This window comes from Panicum virgatum, chromosome 7K (assembly GCF_016808335.1).
Source record: "Panicum virgatum strain AP13 chromosome 7K, P.virgatum_v5, whole genome shotgun sequence".
Taxonomy (NCBI): Eukaryota; Viridiplantae; Streptophyta; class Magnoliopsida; order Poales; family Poaceae; genus Panicum; species Panicum virgatum.
In genome coordinates, this window is record NC_053142.1 from 38,431,833 (window position 1) to 38,454,900 (window position 23,068).

At 46.3% G+C, this 23,068-nt stretch overlaps 1 protein-coding gene across 1 annotated transcript; it reads left to right on the forward strand.

Annotated features, from left to right (window-relative positions):
• The first annotated feature begins 3,775 nt into the window (after positions 1-3,775).
• Positions 3,776-8,792, forward strand: LOC120642408 (protein NUCLEAR FUSION DEFECTIVE 4-like). Its single transcript, XM_039918915.1, has 3 exons — positions 3,776-4,311; positions 6,714-7,627; positions 7,939-8,792. The coding sequence occupies exons 1-3, from the start codon at positions 3,961-3,963 to the stop codon at positions 8,423-8,425; spliced, it is 1,752 nt and encodes a 583-aa protein (XP_039774849.1). The 5' UTR covers positions 3,776-3,960; the 3' UTR covers positions 8,426-8,792.
• Positions 8,793-23,068: the final 14,276 nt, after the last annotated feature.

Sequence of the window (23,068 nt, forward strand, 5' to 3'; positions counted from 1 at the left end):
CAGAGGAGCGCCGGTTATATCTCATTTATTTTTTGCCGACGATTCTCTCATTCTCATGCATGCAGATAGAAGAAATGCAACAAATTTGAAAAATGTGTTAGACACATACTGTGCTGCGTCTGGCCAGAAGCTTAGTCATGACAAATCAAGCATATTTTTCAGCATGAACACGATGGTGGAAGTAAGGGAGGAGGTGTGCCAAATTTTAAATGTCATGACATAATCTGTTAATGATAAATATCTTGGTCTGCCAGCATTAGTTGGTGCAGAAAGGAGTGACTACTTTCGACATTTAGTTGATCGAGTCAGACAAAGGGTAAATGGATGGAAGGAAAAATTGCTAATTTTGGGAGGCAAGGAGGTTCTCATCAAATTGATCGCTCAGGCTATACCAGTGTATGCAATGATGGTGTTTAAAATTCCTCAAAATATATGCAAAGGAATATCAGACACTATCTCGCAATACTGGTGGGGTGATGACGACGAGAAGAAGAGGATTCATTGGAGGGTTTGGTGGAAAATGTGTGTTCCTAAGAACTGCGGAGGTATGGGGTTTCGGGACTTACAAAGCTTCAATCTTGCTTTATTGGCCAAACAAGTTTGGCGTCTGTTGAGTGATTCTGATTCGCTATGTGCTAGAGTCTTGAGAGCGAAATATTATCCAAATGGAAAATTATTAGAAGCAAAACTGAAGAGGGGAGCTTCTTACACATGGCAGAGTATATTAGCAGGTTTGGAGTGTTTCAAACAAGGATATATATGGCGAGTTGGTGATGGTAGCCAGATCAATATATAGGGGGAGTCATGGATACCAGGAAGTCACAACTTGAAGATACAAACTCCTAGGGGACGTACCTGTTAACGAAGGTTTCCGAACTAATTGATCCATTAAATGGTGAGTGGGATGAAGCTCTTATTCGATCTATTTTCTGGCCGGTCGATGCGGAAAGGATTCTAGAAATACCATTGTATCATGGAAGAGAGGATTTAGTGGCCTGGCATTATAACCAAAACGGGCTGTTCTCGGTCCGGTCGGCATACCATCTTCAATGGGAGAATAAATATACAGAAAGATTGGGGGAGCAGGGGCAGGAGATGCTGGAACGAGATCAGTTTGGAAGGGTCTCTGGAAACTTAAAGTGCCAGCAAAGGTCCATATATTCGGATGGCGTGCACTCCAAGGTTTTATCCCATGCCGAGGGGTGCTAGCTAACAGACATATTGGAAATACTAGCGGTTGCCCAGTATGTAATGCCAGATGCGAAGATATTAAACACATCCTGTTCTCTTGTGACAAGGCGAAGGGTGTATGGAAAATTCTTGGAGTTTGGGAGCAAATTCTGGAATCTTTTCATGTTGATCGGTCGGGTTCCGTTATTCTGGAAGAATTGATTAGACGAGGTGATCAAGTTCAGTTGTTGGAGAATATTGGCTTGCCGGAGCTAGTACTTATTGGTGGATGGTATTTATGGTGGGAGCGAAGGCAGCTAGTTCATGGAGAACAAGTACAAACTGTAGCCAGGGTGGCGATGGCAATAGCGGCATTGGCTCTGAATTATTCACGAGCACCAAAGAAGATGCAAGTGCAAAATGATGGAAGTGACCACCCGAAGGAAGGATTGCGATAAATGTTGATGCAGCTTTTTCAATGGAGTTAGGAACGGGTGCAACGGGTGTGATTATTAGAAACCATACTGGTAGTTATATCGCAGCAGCTAACAGGTTCCTGGATCATGTCGGGGATGCACCTATGGCGGAAGCTTTGGCATTGAGAGATGGTTTGCGGATGGCACAACAAATTGGAAGCAATAATATTATAATTCAGTCTGATTGTCTTATGGTTGTTGACATGATGAAAGATGGGGGGTTTTCAGCAACAAGTGCGGCGCCAAATTTTTGATGAATGTCAAGTTTTAAGGAGTGATTTTGTCTCTTGTGCTATAGAATATTGTAATAGGGAGACAAATAAAGTAGCCCATTTGCTAGCTAGAACTTCTTTAGCTGAGAAAGCTTCATGTACATGGGCGGATGAACCCCCAAGTTTCATTGTAGCTGCCCTGGCAGACGATGTCTCGCTTGTTTTCAATGAATAAATAGCCATATGGCATCTGATAAAAAAAAAACCACCATCGACTAGTCCACCCAAATTCCCGACGCCACCCAAATTCCAATAGCGAAAACCGAGTGGCGCTTGGCCGCCCCGCAGGTCCCGGGACGCTCAGGCTCTCCGCAGTGGGTACTCTATCCCACGCGGTATCGCACATACAAAGTCAATTTACAGAAAAAAAAACGTCCGCAGCGGGGGACGGTAAACCCATCGCTATTTTTCCGTTTCCGCATGCACACTCCAAATCGAGTGTAGATGAGCGCAGATACAGAAGGAACGGGACACACGCCGTGGCACGGGGCCCGCGCACTCGCGCGCCATCCCAACCACGCGGCCGACGAGCGGGGAGGGGGCCGCCGGAGAGGAGGGAGGGCGGGCCGACGGGGAGGGATGACCGCCGTGCGCTGGCCTCCCTACCCTGTCGCGCGCGGAGCTCGGCCGTCGTGCCGCCGTCCCATGAGCCGCCGCGCGGAGGGAGCTCCACGGCCGGGAGGGAGGGAGGAGGGCGCGGCCGGCGGGCTTGGGGAGGCAGCCGCCGGTGGAAGAAGAGATGGGGAGGAGAGAGAGAGAGTGACGAAGGAGGGGCAGCGGCCGGCGAGGGAGGCCGCGGCCGCTCCGCCCTGCCGAGGCCGCCGCGCCGTGGCCACGCCGGCGCGCCGTGGCCTTTGCGCCGCGCCCGCTCCAGCGTCGAGGTAGGGAGGGAGGAGGGGCACGCGCGCGGCCCCGCCGTGGCTGACCTCGCGCCGTCCCGCCCTGAGGCCGGCGCCAGCAGCCGGGGACGCGACGGCGAGCGGGGGCTGCGGCGAGCTCCGTCGGCCCCGCGCCAGGGAGCCGAGGCCGAGCGGGCAGCGCATTCGATTCGCCGGCGCGGGCCTCGCCGCGCGCTCCTCCCCCTGCCCCCTGTAACACCGGATAGGGAGGGAGGGGGGCGAACGCCGCGGCGCCTCGCCATGGCCGCCGCGGTGCGCTCGGCCGGCGTGGGAGGAAGGAGGGAGGGAGGAGGGGGGGAGGAGGGGTGCGCTCGGCCGGCATGGGAGGAGGGAAGAGGAGGGGTGCCGGCGGAGGCCGCCCCGCCCCGCCGCGCCATGGCCGAGCCGCCGCGCCGCGTGGGTCGCCGGCGCGGGCGAGCCCCGCCCGTGCGACATGGCGGCGACGCGGCGGCCGCGAGCGCCACGCGTGCACCACAACGGAGGGAGGGAGGCAGTCGGGGAGCGCCGCCGCCATGGCCACGGGGGGTAGGGGCGGAGCGCGGGCCCGCTCGGGCACCAGCCTCGCGGGCCTCGGCCTCCGCGCCCGGATCTCGCCGCCGCATCGCGAGGCCCGCCGCCGGAGGAGGAGGTGGACGACGGCGGAGGCCGGAGGAGGTGGCCGGCGGTGGTGGTCGGGGGAGGATGGGCGCGGTGGCGGAGGGAGAGAGATGGACCGCGGTGGGAGAGAGAGTGGGGAGGGAGGGGGTAAAAAAGGAAAAATAATTATGACACGTGGGTCCCACTCGTGGTAGTTGGTATAGAGTAGAAATTTAGAGAGTAAATGAACGCGGAGAAACTGAATATAGAGAGGAGAATCTTGGTGATCAGGTAGAAACATTCTTTTTAGAGTTAGAGAGTGCGAAGAGCCTCAGGCCGCCTGCTGCTTATATCCACCGACGCAGCGACCCCGGTCAGCCACCAGCCCAATGCGGCGAACGCAGTGAGGAAGACACAGCGCCGCCGGAGTGGGCACACCTGCCCGCCCGCGCGCGCACTGCTGTGCTGCCGCTGCCGCTGCCGCTGCTTGACCTCGCCCGTCAGCCGCTGCTGGGTGCTGGAGAGGAGAGGAGGGGATCAGGGGGGGGCCGGGAGGGCGGCGGCGCCATGGCGGGGGGAGGAGGAGGAGGGCCCGGGCCGGGGAAGGTGAAGGCGGGGAGCCGGCCGCCGTGGGTGGGGCTGGCGGCGGCGGTGTGGGTGCAGGTGGCGGCGGGGAGCGCCTACGTGTTCCCGCTCTACTCGCACGCCGTCAAGGAGGCGCTTGGGTACGACCAGAAGGCGCTCACCATGCTCGGCGTCGGCAACGACGTCGGCGAGAACGTGGGGCTCGTCCCGGGGGTGCTGGCCAACCGCCTCCCGCCCTGGCTCGTACTCGTCATCGGCTCCGCCTGCGCCTTCTTCGGCTTCGGCACGCTCTGGCTCGCCGTCACCAAGACCGTCGCCATGCCGTACTGGGTGGTACGCTCCCATCCCCTCACCTTTTTCTCCTTCCCTCCCCCATCGCAGCGATCCAGCACCTGAGTGTGTTCTGGCCCATTTGCCATTGGTTTGCTTAATTTGATGAGTTATGAGTGCCATGGGGGGTATGATTTCCACTGACGATGTGCGATGAACGGATTAATTTGGGCTTTAGTATTAGACGTTAGCTCTTCAACTTCCCACTTTCAGAGTGAGATTAAAAACAAAATCTGGTTCTGTTTTCAACCTTTTTTCAGTTGATTTTTTGAGCAAATGTAGTGTAAAGTGTGTTGGTTGGGCAAATTGCACGGTGTTAGCTGCCATACTTTAAAGACATAGTTTATCCTGTTATGTTTCAAGTAAGTAGGAAATCTTTGGGTCCACTTGTGCATGTTTGTTTATTGTATGAAGTATTGATGGTAACACCAGCAGATATTTCCTCATTTCAAGGGCTCGGAGCTAGATATGATATGATTTTTCTTTGTTGCCATTATGTAGAATGCTTCTTTGGTTCACAAGTTGCGATGCTTTGACTAATCCCAACATGTGTGCTTCCCTTGCTTGCTATTTTGGGCCATTGTCTTCACTTTGTGCTTCATTTGCTGCCTGCTTCGTGCCATGGGGGATTTCTGTCATTTCCAGCGATACTGCACACATGTTGGGAGATGAATGATCTAGGGACTATAGTCAGTTGGTTCTTCAAGTCTCCAGTATCTAGTTCCCTTGATTAAAACACCTCACTTTCTATTTTACCATTTTTGTTATCCTCTTTGGGTCAAATTTATTCCCTTGATTAAAACACCTCACTTTCTATTTTACCATTTTTGTTATCCTCTTTGGGTCAAATTTATGTCAAGTGTGTTCGTTGAGCAAGTTTCGTGAGGGTAGCTGGCATCCTGGAAAATTTAAGGCAATGGTTTATGCGTTGTTGTTTGAAGTTAGTAAAACGTCATGGCCACATGTGCATATTGAATTAATTCTGTGATTGACGTTGACATCTAGATATTTTCCCTTTCCAAGGTGTCAGAAGCTGGATATGAAATTTTTTCCTTATTGCAACCATGTTGAATCTGTATTACGGTCATAAGCTAGCTTATTGTTGCTTTTAGCCAACTCTTTCTGCCAGCGGGAGGAATGGCCTCACTGTTGTACCACGCAGCAAATCTGGAACCTTAGTTTCGTTGATTTCATCAAATCCTTGTGATGTATTCCCACCCTGGTAGTTTGATTTGCAGAGATTTGATAGGAGTGTGATCTTTCTTGGTGCCCTGTTTTGGTAAGATTTGTGAATTGGGCTTTTGTTGTCACAAAATCTGAAGTTGACTTTAATTATTGTATTTTATTAGATTGTATGCGAGGCACTTTAATGTTTAGTTCAACTTGATTTTAATTTATAGCTTCAGAAAGATTGGTGTTTTATCATGACCAAGTACGTTTTAAAGTATCACCAAGTATTGTAAAATCATACTGGACAAAAACAAAATATTAAAGTTTGCTCATACTTATTACTGTGTATTTTACTATGTTATCATGATTTTTTTCTCCTCTTTTGTGGATGTGTTGCTGCATTCTGACCCTGGATGTCTAATCGGTCCTTGTGCATGTTGTTCTGCATAATGTTTCCGTGTTCAGAGACATTTACCAGTCACGCTACCTGTTTTCTACATTAGGTTTGCCGAAGAGGTTGTTCATGTCATAATGTTTTAAAACATATCTGTGCCAGTTGATTGTTTCCCTCGAAAAGTTTGTGGCCACCTGATCTGGAAATTCCTAGTTGATATTGCTGAAGTTTAGAGTTTGCGAAAAATTCCATCCAAACACCACACATTTTACCTTCTTATACCTTATTGTGGAATTCTCAGACAGCAGATATAAATCTTCAACAGAACCATGCCCTGTTTTACTGTCCTCCATTCAACCTGATGTGTCCAATGAGTTAAATTTCATCCATTCATAAATCAAAATGTGTCTCATAGAACCATGTAGTTTTTCCCATGAAAAATCAGCTGCCGAAGAAGGATTAGTTAAGATATTATGATGTCATTATTTAAACCTTTATTATTCTTATTTATCTCTGAACTAGTAAATCAGGTGGGCATACACATGAATAGTTAGATGTCAAAAGATACGCATGCATGGTTATCCTGTTGGTGATCTCACAGACACTCGAGAAAAAACACTCACAAATTATTATAATGTGTGATTTAATGCTCACCATATGGCTTGTCACAATTTTTTTTCTATTCTGCCAATGAAGTTATCTCTTGACATCTCACAAAAAAGTACACTAGTTTTCTTGTGACTGTCATTTTTGCACCATCAATATGCGTTTTTTTCCTTCAATTCCCTGCCAGATTCAGCTTCTTGCTTTGTTTCTTGACAATTTTATCGGATACTTGCAGTTGTGGATAGCTTTATGTATCGGCACAAACAGCAGTGCATGGTTGGGCACTGCTGCTCTTGTTACCAACATGAGGAATTTCCCTCTCAGCAGAGGCACTGTTGCTGGTCTTATCAAGGGTTATGTTGCTGTTAGTGCTGCTGTCTACACAGAAACTTTTAATGGAATGCTAGGGAATTCAGCCACAAATCTTTTGCTGTTGCTTGCCTTGGGGATCCCAACAGCATGTATTGTGGTGATGTATTTTGTTAGGCCTTGCACTCCATCACTGGAAGAGGACAACTCAACAGAACACAGCCATTTCATGTACACACAAATCTCAAGTGTGGTTCTCGGCATATACCTTATGGTAGCTACAATACTTGGTGATACATTAAAACTAAGTCAGGCTGTGACATACCTTTTGTTTGGTATAATGATACTTTTGCTTCTTGCTCCACTTGCAATACCAATAAAGATGACACTTTATCCAAACAAACAAACTAAGGAAAAGCCCAGCACCCTTGCTCCATCTTATTCAACTGATAGTCTGTCTGGCGCGGATCCAGAGAACTCAGAACCACTTCTGGGCAGTGCCTCAGCAACACTTGCTACACGTGCCCATGAATCTGATGATAGTACTGATTTGGATGTTCTATTGGCAGAGGGTGAGGGAGCAGTGAATTTGAAAAAGAAAAGAGGGCCAAGGAGGGGGGATGATTTCACATTCCTTGAAGCTTTAGTAAAAGCAGACTTCTGGCTACTTTTTATTGTATACTTTTGTGGAGTTGGCACAGGAGTCACTGTTCTAAACAACCTTGCTCAGGTTGGAATGTCTGTTGGTGCTAATGACACAACTATTTTGTTGTGCCTTTTTGGCTTCTGCAACTTTGTTGGCCGAATCCTTGGTGGATCTCTCTCTGAGTATTTTGTAAGGTAAGCTGCATTTAACTTACTCCTAACAACTTTAATCGCACCGTTTTCCATCAATGCATCCTTAAAACTTATCTTATTTAAGATGAAGGATGAAGTAGTAAAGTTGCTGTTACTTAGTGTCAACAAGTATTAGTCGAGCACTTCTGTTAACTCTTTATGGCGTTGATGTTCATCTGTGTCAGTTATTTTGCATATGTCATCAGGACTCAGTTATCCAAAATCATTCAGATCTATTAATGTTTTGGAAATATGTATAAATTTAAGGAACTTCTACTTCTGAAAAAAGGATGCTAAGACATGATATTTTGCAGGTCAAGGATGCTCCCTCGTCCTTTTTGGATGATGTGCACACAAATAATCATGGTAGTAACCTTCCTGCTGTTTGCAACTGGTCTTCATAGCTTGATCTATGTTTCAACTACACTCCTGGGGATATGCTATGGCGTCCAATTCGCCGTCATGATTCCAACTGTCTCGGAGCTTTTCGGGCTGAAGGACTTCGGCCTGATGTACAACTTCATGCTGTTGGTGAATCCACTCGGTGCATTCTTTTTCTCGGCTCTTCTTGCTGGCTACATCTATGACAAGGAGGCGGCAAGGCAGCACCCAGGTGTGCTTGAGCCTTCAAACTGCTATGGGCCTGATTGCTTCAGAGTCACCTTCTATGTCTGTGCTATTGTGTGCTGCTGTGGAACCCTGTTGAGCGTGCTCTTCATAGCGAGGATAAAGCCAGTCTATCAGATGCTCTACGCAAGCGGGTCATTCAGGCATCCGCGGAGCCAACAGCAGCTCCACTGATGATGCATGTACAATCATGTCAAGAAGAAACATTGAGGTTTGGGAGTTGGGACTGAAAGCACAATGTTATAGGGTTAAAATATCCGCTGGATGCTGTGTTCCGGTGATGTATCACATTATGGACGCCTGGTTCCCTCCTGTTTGTATGGGAGAGTTGTTTTGCTTTCATCTATCCCTGTTCTGTAAAGAGCGCCACTCGCCAATCTAGTAGATAGCGCACAGGGAATGATCAGTATATAGTGGTAAATCAGGCTGCCTATAATTTAGTATTTATATGGCAGCTCTTGTACATCAGCAAGTTTGAGGATGTCGTACAGCGAATATATCTTCTTTATTATAGTGTTCTAATACCATGAGTTCTCTTCACTTCTTCAAGTCTTCCAATGCAAAAATTTAATCAGTTATGCTACCAGGAACTCAGCGTTGCTGGAATGATTGAATAGGAAAGTTTTTTTTATCATAATCATGGGATATTAGGCCAGTTTCAATACATAGTTTTATTATACATTTATCTAGAATAAAAACTAGGTAATCGTGCTGGATGAGTTTCATGGGATGAAACTCCTTTCACATCTCATGAAACTCTCCCTTCTCACTCTTCATAAATATAGTACTGTCACATCAGCAAACTTAAATGCCTATAAAATTTTCATGAAACTCAATTGAGACTGGCCTTAGAAATTCTAGTTTAAACGTTGTACAATTTATGGGACTAAAGAAGTGATGCCCCTAAAAGTGCACCCCGTTAAATACCTGGGGTCTGTTTGGATACAAGGATAATACCTAGGGCATCTCCAAGAGACTAGTAATAAACTTAACTAAATTTAAAAATTAAAAGGCTAGCTAAAGAATAAAAAACTTTCTAAAGTGAGAGGTAAACCAACAAATTCTCTAAAAATAGACTCTCCATATGTTATAGTGTCAATGGGCTCCACGTGTCATTCACATTTTCTTATCTTCTTCCTTCCCCAGCTCCTATCCTCGAGCTCCCAGTGTCGAGCCGTCGCGCCGCGGCGTCCTTTGCTACCCGTCGCCGTCCTCCTCGCCTGCGCCGCGGCCGGTGCGGCGAGGGCGCCCAGGCTGTGCGCCGCGCTCCTGCTACCCCTCGCCTACTCCCAGGGCGGCGGCCATGGCAGACGGCAGTGCAGCTCCGGCGCAAGGGAGGGAGGCCGGCCGGCGGTTGGCTTTGAAAGGATTGAGGCCCAAGAAGGAGGGTTTGAATTAGGACTTTTTCAAATTTCTAACTTGTCCTTGACCTCGACTAGTATTGCCCAATCTATAAATTTGAAACCTATTCACTAGAGCACACTAACAAAGGATCTTTAGGAAGGAAAACACACTAACATGATCATCTTGCCAAGGGAGAAACACACTAGCAAGTACAAGTTCTAGTCAGGAGATCAAACTAACATGCGATTGTCCTAGTCAAACAAACAAGCAAAGGAAAGTAAGGATCATAACGAAAGAGATTAATTACTTGAATGTAAATGCAAGAGACACGAGACAACCGGATTTTTTCCGTGGTATCGAGGAGTTGACGCTCCCCCCTAATCCACGTTGGAGCACCCACACAAAGGGTATCGCTCTCTTACTTCACCAAGGAGCAAGTGATCACTAAGAATGCTCCTTCTCCATCTCCGGAACGGCGAGCTTCACACCGTGTACAAGTTTCTTGTTTTGGGGCTCCCACAAACTCCAAGAGCTCACCAAGAACCTCCCGATCACCAAGACCGTCTAGGTGCCGTCAAACACCAAGAGTAACAAGCTCCTAAGCCTTCACTTGACCTACACTCAGTTGGTCCTAGCTCAAGAACACTTGCTACACTTGCAAAGGTTGAATTCTTCAAGGTTGAAGCACAATCAATGCACTAGATCTTCATCTCATTGCTCAAAGCACTCTCTTTACTTCTCAAAGGTGGCCTCAGGTATTCAATGCGTCAAAGGTAGTTCAAATGAGCCAGGGGGTGCCCTTATATAGAGTGGAGAGGGTCACATAGTCGTTGGAAGTCCACTGCAGAAAAATCATGACCATCGGAAGAACCGATGGGTGAGAAATTGAAGGCGTCGGTTCAACCGGTCTCTCTGTGTCCAAATAGTAGCCGTTGGGGGTTCTGACACAGTATCCAGGCTTGCGTCATTGCACCGGTGCATGCTCTGAAGAGGCATCGGTTCAACCGGTGCTGAAGAAGTTCTCACGTCCACTCAAATAAGCTCTCTGGAACATAGTACATCCAATGCACCGGTGCATGTTTCTGATGCGTCGGTTCAACCGGTGCAGAAGATGAGTTGAGGTCCACCAAACATGCTTTCTGGAACTTAGTATTCCAAATACACCGGTGCTAATCTTGTTACTATCGGTTCAACCGGTGACAAGGGTTTTTTTTTGACTTGGTTCCAGCTTGCATCCAGAGAAGATAGACCGATAGGGCATCAGACCTTCAGTCAAGCATCGGATGCACCGATGCTAAGACATCGGTTAAACCGGTGCTACTGTTTTTCTTCGTTTTCAGCTAAATTGACTTGGATTTGATTTCAACTTCGATTGTTTCTTCTTCCAAGTGTTGTGTTGACTTCTTTTGACTATCTTGAGCTGTTTTTGAGCGAGTGTGCAAGATTTTTAAGGCCAACTCAAATTTGGTCAAGCTACTAACTCACGAACCCCTCTTAATAGTACGGTCAAGAACTAGAAACTATAAAACCTAGCTAAATCAAGTGTCCTTCATCTCCTTGTGACACTTGAGACTAGAAAGGTCCTTAATCTTTGAAATTGAGTTCTTGGCACGCATGATTGTTTCGAATTGAGGGGTCTCATTTCGTATTTCATATGAGACTAAACTAATCATTGATTTTTTTCCTTCAAAACACACATTAGTCGCATACGGTTGTCATTAATCACCGAAACTTACCATTACCGTCTATCGGCCTAGATGCGGTTCAATCTCCCCCCTTTTTGGTGATTGATGACAACACAAAATAGAGATACAAAGATATGAAATTGAAACGCGATAAACAAGCACACAATACTAGAAAAAAAGCACATGTAGGGACATGTCAACACAGAGCAAATACAATATCCAAAAGGCATGTCCATACACAAAATCCATGAAGATCCAATCACGCCACAAACCACCAAGCTCCCCCTATCTCTACTCCCCCTATCTATCTCCCCCTTTGGCAACAAAGCACCAAAAAGGAAGGCGATATAGTCCTAAGCTGGAGAAGGCGGTGTCTTCATGCTGGGTCCGGTGGAGAACTGTGTGGCTGAGTCGTCGGCGTCGTCATCCGTCCAGTCTTCGTCAGCTGAAGAGGACTTCTGCGTGACCGGAGTCGTCGGAGCAGCAGAAGTAGCTGGAGTAGAGGTAGCAGCTGGCTCGGTGACGACCGTGGAGTCCATCGGATGAGCAGACTTGACGGGAGTCGAGTTTGGCTGAGAGGGGCGAACAGCAGACGGACGGATCACCTCAGGCTGAGAAGGTGACTCGAAAGTGAGCGACTAAGCTGACGGGTGCTGAAGCTGATACAGGACCTGCTGCTGCTTAAGGAACTCATCACGCTGCTCGGCAGTCCAAACACTAGGCTGTGGAGCAGGAGCCGGAGCAGGAGTAGAAGTAGGAGCAGGGCTGGCAAACACCCCGGTCTGAAGAAGAGGTGACATTAGGAAGGACACCAAGGGTGACTGCACAAATCTGCCAGCAGGTGGAGCAGGAGTAGTAGGGTCGAACTGGAGCTGCTGAGGAGTGGGAAGCTGTGGCTCAGGCAGACCAGTGTGACGATAGAGCTGATCGAAGCATTCCGAGAAGAATGTGAACATCTGCTGCTGAATCTGGGACTGCTGTTGAAGCTGTAACCTCATGGCCTCCTGCTGCTGTCGTATCCCCTCAAGCACAAGTGTCTGTACCTCTCGCTGGTGAGCCTGCTCTGCTTGCATGCTCAGCTGAGCTGCAGCAAATCTGTCCTGCTGGTCAGAGAGCCTCTGAAGAATAGCAGTGAGTGAATCAGGCTGAGTGACCTGAGCTACTGAAACAGGAGGAGCAGGGGCTCTGGCTGCACCGGAAGATCCTGCCTCATCATTGTGAGCACCTCGGGGGACGGTAACAGTGGGAATGTAGTCCTCATCATCCTCAGAGTCCTCAGAGTCAGTGACCAAGTAGTGCGGGAGCTGGGCCTCTGCAGCTGTGAGTGAGGCATCCTCGGCTGCTGTCGGATCATCCACAACTCTGCTCTCAGCCAAAGCACGCTCATCCAGAATCCGCTGTGCCCTGCGCTGGCCTCTCGGGCCACGACGACCATCACGAGGAGTAGTAGGTGAATAAAAGCTGAAGTACATCCTCGACTGCGCCAGCTCATCCATGTGTGCATTCTGACTGAGCTGAGCGAGTATCCAGCAGATCCAATGAGCAAAGGGGTGGCGACGGTGAACTGTCATCCCATCCATGATCACGTCCTCTAGCTCGCAGATGAAGAAGTCGACAAGGTCAAAGTCTCGACCTATCATGATATGCAGTAGTAGCCACTGCTGTAGAGCTATGATCCCCTCATTGTACCCGATCCTGAACAACAGACTCTTCCTCAAAGCGAGATGTATGGTGTGAGCCACTGGAGTCAGGTTATCCGGGATCCTCGGAGTGCCTGGCAGGAAGGGCTGCTGAAAGAGGACACTGACCTCCTCGTCAGACGGAAAGTGAGTCTCGTGAGGATGACGAGGAGGCACCGTGTTGCCATAAGCCTGATAGTGCAAGTAGTGGGACTCCTCGGCAATTCGAACTCCAAGCAAGGTAGCCAAACGTGCTCGAGTCAACCGATAGTGTCTCTCCTGGAACATGAAGTCAATGAACTGTCGGTCCTCCTCAACAAATAGGGCAGCGTAGAAGACGCGGACCCACTCTCGGATATATCTGGACCTCTCACTGAGTAGTACTAGCAGCCCATCGTAGTGCTCAAAGAATGGGAGTACTGGAACTCCACCGGCTGCCACACACAAAGCGACCCAGTGAAGCATCTTGTGCTCACTGATCATGATGTCCATCTGGCAGTAAGCGGGGTAAAAAAGACTCCTGGAGAAGGGTGTGAAAACAACGGTCAACTCCAACATCCCTCTGCTCAGGAAACCACGTCTCTGGGGTGACATATCTCAATCGTTTTCACTCGGGGCCCTGGTATCCCCCTGAGATCCAACAGCTCGACCTGAGGTGGCTCTGACTCTGCATCACTGTCCTGACCAGCTGCCTCTCTCTCACTGTCACGACTTGCTGCCCTGTGAGTACCACCACCTCGAGTCCGTGGACAAGAGCGGAACTCAAGTGTGGTCTGAGCTGTCTCTGGCTGACGAGTATGCCCTGAGCGACGTAACAGCTGCTGTGGCTCCCCCTGAGCCTGAGGATCCCTGATCCGAAGCGACCCTTGCCTATCCGCAGCATTAGCAACTGCCTGAGCTCGCTCTCTCTCACGATCCTCACGAGTGCGCTTCTTCCTCTGCTGTACCACCTGCTTGCCCTTACCCTTCTTATCTCCTGCCATCTGTCAAAGAGAGTCGGTAGAAGATAATAGAGTGAGATAATGAATTATGGATATACAAGATCATATACTAGAGGTAAGAGAGCCCTTAAGCATAGCAATGAGTGATATGAGCCTAAAAAGTGGACATCTAGTGGATAAGAATTTGAGTAACACACTGTTTATAAATGGATAGGTCGAGAGCAAGTGCGTGTGCAAGAATAAAGTGTGAACATGTGTGAAAGCAAAGGTGAATCGAAGGAACTACACATGCCAAGAAGTGTGATGACCATACCCTTGTGGATCAGAGAAGGAACCACAAAGAAATTGATGAGAATTTCTTTGAGGCAAAACGTCGAACACCTTGAGGGCACACGAGCTAAGGGTGGAGAGGACTCAGAACGGGCTCGAATGCACGCGCGTGGGTGAAGATGTGGAACAGGAGAAGCTGCGCATGTGGAGAGGGTGCCTCGGCGGCGGTGGTGAGCGACGGCGTAGGTGAAAGGCGGCGGCGTGCAGGTGCAGGGCTAAGCGCGCGCAAGGCCAGCGTGGTGCACGGGCGCAGCGAGGCAGGAGGTGCGTGGCGGCGGAGCAGAGCACTTGAGGCGGCGGCGCAGGCCTAGAGCAGGGCGGCGTACGGGCGGTGGCACGGCGTGAAAGGGGTGCGGCGGCGCAGCGGCGATTTCGATTTGGAGAGGGGTGCGTACGGCTGACGTGTGAGGCCCACTGGTTATAAACGTGAAACGGTGTGTGCGGCCCCGCTAACCCTAGATCACCGGAAGAACCGATGCTGCAGAGAAAAGATCATCGGTGTAACTATCGGAGTAAAGTTGACTAGGTTTGAACGATTTTGAAACTGGTCAACAGAGGGGCACCGGAAGAACCGCTACTGAGCCATCGGAGCATCCAACGGTCGTCGGTGCATTGGCCGGAGAAAGGACCAGAGACGCTGCTGGGCCAAGATTCCCACACAGTAGCACCGGAAGAACCGCAGAAATAGTATTGGTTCATCCGTCAACCATCGGATGCACGGGTGGCCGTCGGTGTATCCGTCGGAGGTTGTTCCAGAGACGATGCAGAAACCGAGCCACGAAGACTTAAGCACCGGTTGAACCGATGCAGGTAAAAATAGGGCGTCGGTTTAACCGGTGGTTAAGAAAATTTGCTGCTGAACTACAAACTCTACTTCTGATCTAAATATCCAAAACCAAGGCTATAAACACTCAATTTGGACCATTTTCGAGAGACAACCTCACCCCTCAAACACTCATACTTATAGTGCTCGCAAGCTTTTACATAGACATAGGCAAATTAAGATCCAAGCAAGGTTTAAACACAAAAACCAAATGTATGAGCCACTTTGCCTATGAACTTAGAGATTGAAACTTTAAGCTCGATAGGACGTGGCTCAATAGACATGAAAGCGCAACATTGATTTTATCACCCTTGTAGAGTTGATATATCATATTTAGCATGAATATCTTTCTTGAAGTGTGATTTGCTCCCTTGTGATGCTACTAACGTGATGCAATGCCAATGCAAAGCGAGAAAATTAAACATGGATGCATTCTATATGACAAGCATAATGCATTGCAAAAATTTGAATCTATCTTGTCAAGTTTGAACCATTGGCAAGCTTGTTCATGATGAACCATTCTTCATGCCATTAGCGAAACCAAGACTACCGGCTCATGCAAGACCCATGTTCATCACTATCTTGACAAGGTTAGATAAGCTCCTAGCATATATACATATAAAATGCATCTATATGGCAAGGCATTTACATAACGTTAGAAGCATCTAGAACATTAAGCTCACTTCGCAACCTGTAAAAGGTGCTCTCATCTAGAGGTTTTGTGAAGATATCCGCCAATTGATCTTCGGAATGAACACCTCAAAGTAGTATATCATTCCTTGCCACATGATCTCTTAGAAAGTGATGGCGAATATCTATGTGCTTGGTGCGAGAGTGTTGAACCGGGTTATTAGCAATTTTAACAGCACTCTCGTTATCACAAAAGAGCGGGATCCTATCTAATACTACACTATAGTCCAAGAGGCTTTGCTTCATGTAGAGGATTTGAGCACAACAAGCCCCGACGGCAATGTATTCCGCCTCCGCGGTTGACAAGGCCACAAAATTTTGTTTCTTTGACGACCAAGAGACTAAGGAACGCCCTAGCAAGTGGCACCCACCCGATGTACTCTTGCGATACACACGACATCCGGCAAAGTCCGAATCCGAGTATCCCAAGAGTGTAAAACTAGTGCCTTTGGGGTACCACAAGCCTATGCTAGGCGTATGCTTGAGATATCTAAGGATCTGCTTAACGGCACTAAGGTGTGATTCCTTAGGATTAGCTTGAAAGCGAGCACACATGCATATGCTAAACATGATATCGGGCCTAGATGCGGTTAGGTAAAGAAGTGACCCAATCATAGAATGATAAAGAGTTTGGTCAACCGATTTACCTCCTTCATCCAAGTCAAGATGTCCATTAGTTGGCATTGGAGTCTTGATCGGCTTACAATCATCCATCTTGAATTTCTTGAGAATATCCTTAGTATACTTTTCTTGATGGATGAATGTCCCTTCCTTCAATTGCTTGATTTGAAACCTAAGGAAGAAGTTGAGCTCACCGATCATGGACATCTCGAATTCCCTAGCCATCATTTCTCCAAATTCTTTGCAAAGAGTGGGGTTAGTTGAACCAAAAATGATATCATCAACATAGATTTGACATACAAATAGCTCTTCATTGATGATTCTTATAAAAAGAATTGTATCCACCCTCCCGATCTTGAAGCCCTTGTTGAGAAGGAAGTCACGAAAGCGTTCATACCAAGCCCTTGGCGCTTGCTTGAGCCCATTGAAAGGATCGATGGACCAAGAGGGGGGGTGAATTGGGTCTTTTTCAATTTCTAAAACACAATTAAGCAACCTTAACCTATGCAATGCTAGTAAGGCACCAATTCACCAACCGGATAACTAAGCTACCTACACAAGCTATGAGAGATAAAACGAGAAGTAAAGCCTAGCAAGGTAGAGCTAAGTTATGATCTCTAAGTCAAGCACATGAATAAATTTGCATGAAAGAAAATGCTTGAATAAAGGGAGTGGACAAGAGACGACCGGATTTTTTCCGTGGTATCGATGTGTTGGCACACACCCCTAATCCACGTTGTGACACTCACAAAGAGTCTTGTTACCTCCCAAGTCACCGAGACGAGGCCACTCACTAAGAGTCTCCATTCACCATCCCGGCGTGGTGGAGATCAAGCCACGTACAATCTTCTTCTCCGGGCTCCCACAATCCTTGGCAAGCTCCGCGAGAAACACCTCGATCACCAAGATCGCCTAGGTGATGCCAATCACCAAGAGTAACAAGCTAAGGCCTTCACTTGAGCAAGAACCGATCACCAAGAACGGATGCACACAAGCTTCTCTCTACTCAAGTCCTTAATCTTGCTTCTTGATTGATTGAATGAACAAGTATGTGAAAGATGAAGCTCAAGGTGGCTCTCAACAATGTATGAGTATGTGAATGTGTCCTGGTGTTAAGAGTAGGCAAAATGACCCATTGGAGGGGTATATATAGGCAGCTCACACGAATAGAGCCGTTGGAGAAAAGCTGCCAGAAAACTGCGTAGCGCCGGTTAATCCGACGATCCTCCAATAGCCAGCGTCGATTTAACCAATGAATGTAAACTGCCCCTTCTGAAAACTAGCCGTTATAACTTGGGCAGATTAACCGACGTATCATCAGTTTAACCGGTGAGTGTAGTTGTCCACTGATCAGCTGAAATACCAAGTCTCTGGACAACTGCACCGACGTTAACTCAAACTTATCGTCGGTTTAACCGGTGAGTACAACTTCTGAAATCCTTTGAAAACCATCTCACTGGTCAACTGCACCGACGTCTTGATTCAAACATCGTCGGTTTATCCGGTGTATAGAACTTGAAACACCCTGGAAAAACCAGCTCTGGACTAATGCACCGACGTTAAATTCAAACACGTCGGTTTAACCGGTGTATTGACTTGTCCAGACTCTGCTGACTTCGTTTAACCGACGTATAGGAAAGTGAGAGCGTCGGTTAAACCGGTGTATAGACTTTTTCCTGATTTTGCCTTTTCTGATTTGAGTCTTGATTGAAATCCAAATATTCTTGAGATATAAGTTGAAAACCACTTATTTGAACTTCTGGAAACCTGAGTGACCATAGTGTGCATCGATTTTTGATTGATCATGTCCATGCTCAAGTTACTTGGCCTTAACCCCTCTTAATAGTGCGATCACTACAAAACTATAAAACCTATACTAACCTAAGTGTCCTTCTCAACCTTACGACACTTAGGACTAGAAAGTTCCTTAGTCTTGTTATAATCTTGAGTTGAAAACGAGATCGCCTTTTTGAATAATGGAATTGAGGGGCCTCTTTTGACATACGACCAAATGAGCGATAATGATCTATTAAGCTGCACAAACTCATTAGTCACAATAATGGTTGTCATTAATCACCGAAACATACCTTGAGGGCCTAGATGCTTACACCCATAGAACGTCTTGTGCAGCCTATAAATATGATTATGATATCTAGGGTCCTCGAACTCAAGAGGTTGTTCAACAAACACCAACTCATTAATAAAGCCATTTAAGAACGCACTCTTCATATCCATTTGAAAGAGTTTCATGTTATGATGTGAAGCGTATGCTAAAAGGATATGAATGGCTTCAAGTCTTACAACGGGGGCAAATGTTTCACCAAAATCCAACCCTTCAACTTGTGCAAAGCCCTTTGATACAAGTCTTGCTTTGTTGCGAACCACTACACCATGCTCATCTCGTTTGTTGCGGAAGACCCACTTAGTACCAATGACATTCTTGTCTTGAGGATGTTCTTCAAGAACCCAAACTTCATTGCGGGTGAAGTTGTTGAGCTCTTCTTGAATGGCCATCACCCAATTCGGGTCCTCAAGAGCCTCATCTACATTTGTGAGTTCCAAGCAAGAAACAAACGAGTAATGTTCACAAAAAGAGACATATTGACGTCTACGAGTTCTTACTCCACCGGAGGGGTCACCCATGACTAAGTCAATGGGATGATTCCTCGAAGTTCTTGTGGGCCTCTCTTGTGATTGAAACGATGAATCTTCTAGTTGTTCGACATCTTGGGCTTGAGCTTGGGCTTGTTCACTTGTGATGTGTGTGTCATCAAATGGAAGTTGTTCTTCAACCACTTGTTCATCTTGGGTATCATGAGGAGGATGTGAAGCGCCATCTTCTTCATCGGATGACTCATAATGGTGATATGATGGTGTACTCTTCTCTTCAACCTCGGAGTCATCCTTGGAAGTGGTTTCAACTTGAGTGGATAAAATTGGTAGCTCCTCAACTTCCTCATTTGGCTTGACTTGCCCAATGGCTATGTTCTTCATGACTTCCCTTAGTGGTTCATCACTTACATCATCACAAGAAAATTCTTTCCCTTGGAAGCCATTAGTCTCATCAAACTCTACATCACAAGTTTCTTCAATCATGCGTGTGGCATTATTGAATACTCGATATGCTTTGGAGTTTGATAAATAACCAACAAGAAACCAACATCACATCTACTTTCAAACTTGCCTAGATGCTTTCTTTTCTGGTAGATGTAGCATTTGCAACCGAAGACCCGGAAGTATGAGATGTTGGACTTCCTCCCAATGAGAAGTTCATAGGGCGTCTTCTTCAAAAAGCGGTGAAGATAGACCCGGTTGGATGCATGACATGCGGTGTTGATGGTTTCCGCCCAAAATTTTTGTGAGATGCCATAATCATCCAACATTGCTCTTGCAAGAGTGATCAAGGTCCTATTCTTCCTCTCCACCACTCCATTTTGTTGGGGTGTGTAAGATGATGAGAATTCATGCTTGATGCCAATGTCATTGCAAAACTCTTCAACTTGAGTATTTCTAAACTCCGTGCCATTGTCATTCCAGACCTTCACAACACTTGACTCAAATTCATTTTGAGCTTGCTTGACAAAAGTTTTGAAGATCCCCATAGTCTTGCTCTTGTCCTCTAAAAAGAAAGTCTAAGTATATCTAGAGTAATCATCAATAATTACAAGACAATAGAGATTACCGCCAAGATTTTTGTAGGTGGTTGGCCCAAAGAGATTCATGTGTAGTAGCTCCAAGCTTCTTGATGTTGACAAATAAATCTTCATGGATGTGATGATGCAAATTGCTTCTCAGCTTGATAAGCACTACACAATTTGTTTTATTCAAATGTAACATCTTTGACACCAACCACCATATCTCGTTTGAAGGCCTTCTTGAGTTGGCTCATGCCAATATGAGTAATGCGGCGAAACCAAAGCCAACCCATGGAGTTCTTGGAGAAGAGACATGTCGCCAAGCTTGCATCATTAGATGAGAAATCAACAAGGTAAATGTTACAATGTCGAAATCATTTAAATATTAAGCTCTTGTCCTCTTTGCTTGTCACTACAACCTCACTATCACTAAAGGTGCATATTAGTCCTAAATCACAAAGTTGAGCAATAGATAACAAATTGAAACTAACGGACTCAACAAGCAACACATTGGATATAGAGAAATCCTTGGTGATTGCTACCTTACCCAAACCTACCACTTTTCCTTTTGAGTTATCACCAAAGGTGACATGTTCATGATCGCCCACATCTTCATCTAGTGAGGTGAACATCTTTACATAGCCGGTCATGTGTTGTGTACATCCGCTATCAAACACACAATGCTTGCCACCGGCTTTGTAGTTTACCTACACACAAATGAATCACTTTTGAGGTTTGAGAACCCAAGCAAATTTGGGTCCTTTGACATGAGTTACTAAAGCTTTAGGAACCCATAGTTAGTGTGGTAGCTTTCCCTTCATGTGAGTGCCAATAAACTTTGCCTCAATCTTGCCACTTTTAAGCTTGCTTAACAAGAAATGATGTTCATTGAATTGAGACTTGTAATTAGGAGGCAAAGTAGGAGGTGGGCGAGTACAAAAAGGACACTCCCTTGTATGATGCCCGGTGATTTGACAATATTGGCAATATGAGCCAACTTCTTTGTTGAAGCATGCCTAGAGTTCCGGAGACTTGGGATAATTTTCCGGAGGCTTGGGAAATGATCCAAGTCCATTTGTTCTAACGTGCCTTGCATTGTGGAAGAGAATCTCCTTATGAAAATATTCTCCCCTTGTCACATTGAACATGCACTTGGTCATACTTTTAAGTTACTACTCAAGTTGTTTCTCCCTATCATGGTTAGTCTTTAAACAAGAATGAGAAGTATGATGACAAGTAGTAGGGTGAGGCAACTCCACAAGATCATCACAAGAAGTAGATATATTGACTTTGATGACTTTCTTTTGAGTTTCTTTTAGTTCTTCATCCAATGCATCAAAGGCAAGGTCAATTTCTTGATACTTCATACTTAAGTTGGCATAGTCAAGCTTAAGTTTCTTGTTACATGAAGTAAGTGACTTATTAAGCACAACTACTTTCTCATGCTTAACATTCAATTCATTGTGCTTAGCAAGTAACTTGTCATGCTCCTCTCTAAGTTGCTTGCTAGAAACAATACATGTATCATGAGTTTCTACTACCTCATTGTGTCTAATAAGCAACTCATTATTTGAGACCTTAAGCTTAGCATATTCGTTTTCAAGAATTTTGCATTTAGATTTGTACTTCTTGATTACTTATTGGTACTCATCTAGGATGGTTTGGACTTCATTAGGAGATAAATCATGTTCACTTTCATCACTAGAGGAGTTGTCATCATCGCTCACCTTAGAGTTACCTCTTGCCATGAGACACATGGGTAGTGGAGGTAGAGGTGGCTCATCATCACCATCATCATGCATGGCAATCCCCACTATCTTCTTCTTGGATACATCATCACTTGAGGATTCTCCATCGGTGATCCATTCTCCAAGAAAAGTCTTGATATCTTCTTTTCTCTTGAAAGACCTTTTCTTCTTGAAGACCTTCTTCTCATGGCTTTTCTTTGAGTGCTTGTTATGAATGTCATCATCATCTTGCTTCTTGTTGAGCTTTGAGGGTTCGGGACAATCATAGGACAAATGCCCATATTTGCCACAATTGTAGCACATATTCTTGGCATTGTCATTGCTTTTCCGGGTACGAAATTTGTCCTTTTTGGGATCATAATTGTACCCTTTCTTGTTTAGCCTTGACATCATCTTGGAAGTCTTCCTCATGAGAAGTGCAAACTCAACATCACCATCCTCATCACTTGAATCTTCACTAGCTTCATCATCACTTGAGCTTGGTGAGGGAGCCTTGCACTTGTTTTTCTTTTTGGACTTGTGATCACTCTTAACTTTAAGTGCAAGATCCTTTTTGGCATTTGGAGGATCAACTTCACCCATGAGAAACATCTCATGCGACCGAATTTTTCCAATGACCTCACCAACTTCAAGTGTTGCAAGATCCTTCTCATAAAGCAATACGGTGACAATGTTGTACTTGGGCTTGTGTAGAGAATGTAGGACCTTCCGGATGATGTCACTAGTAGTCAAAGGAGAAATTTCAAGAGCATTAATGTCCTCAACAAGTACATTCAATCTAGCATACATTTGTTCAACTAACTCAGTGGGGAACATTTTGAAATCATTGAGTTTTTCCTTAAGCACTTGGTACTTCTCCTCACGAAGCTTTGTAGACCCAACATGAATGGTCTCAAGCTTTTTCCAAACTTCATGAGCCGTTTTCTCCTCACGAAGCTTTGTAGACCCAACATGAATGGTCTCAAGCTTTTTCCAAACTTCATGAGCCGTTTTCTTTCTATGGACACGCGCAAAGATGTCCTCACTAAGAGCATCAAACAAAACATTCTTGGCTCTAGCATGGTACTTAACTTGGTCTTCACTCCAATCACCAAAAATAGGTTTTTCGGTGACCTCCCAACATATGACATGGAGAGCCTCTAGGTAACCCGGCATGCGGGTTTTCCAATAGCTATAGTTTCTCCCATCAAATTTGGGCGGTCCACTACTCTCCGGGGCCATCTCTAGTATTTTAAGCCTATGAAAAGAGAGCCTAAGCTCTGATACCAATTGAAAGGATCGAAGCCTAAGAAGGGGAGGTTGAATTGGGACTTTTTTAAAT

Coding starts and splice junctions, on each gene's coding strand:
- LOC120642408 (XM_039918915.1), top strand. CDS start 3,961: ATGGCGGGGGGAGGAGGAGGAGGGCCCGGGCCGGGGAAGGTGAAGGCG. Junction 4,312..6,713: donor TCGCCATGCCGTACTGGGTG/GTACGCTCCCAT, acceptor GGATACTTGCAG/TTGTGGATAGCTTTATGTAT. Junction 7,628..7,938: donor CTCTCTGAGTATTTTGTAAG/GTAAGCTGCATT, acceptor GATATTTTGCAG/GTCAAGGATGCTCCCTCGTC.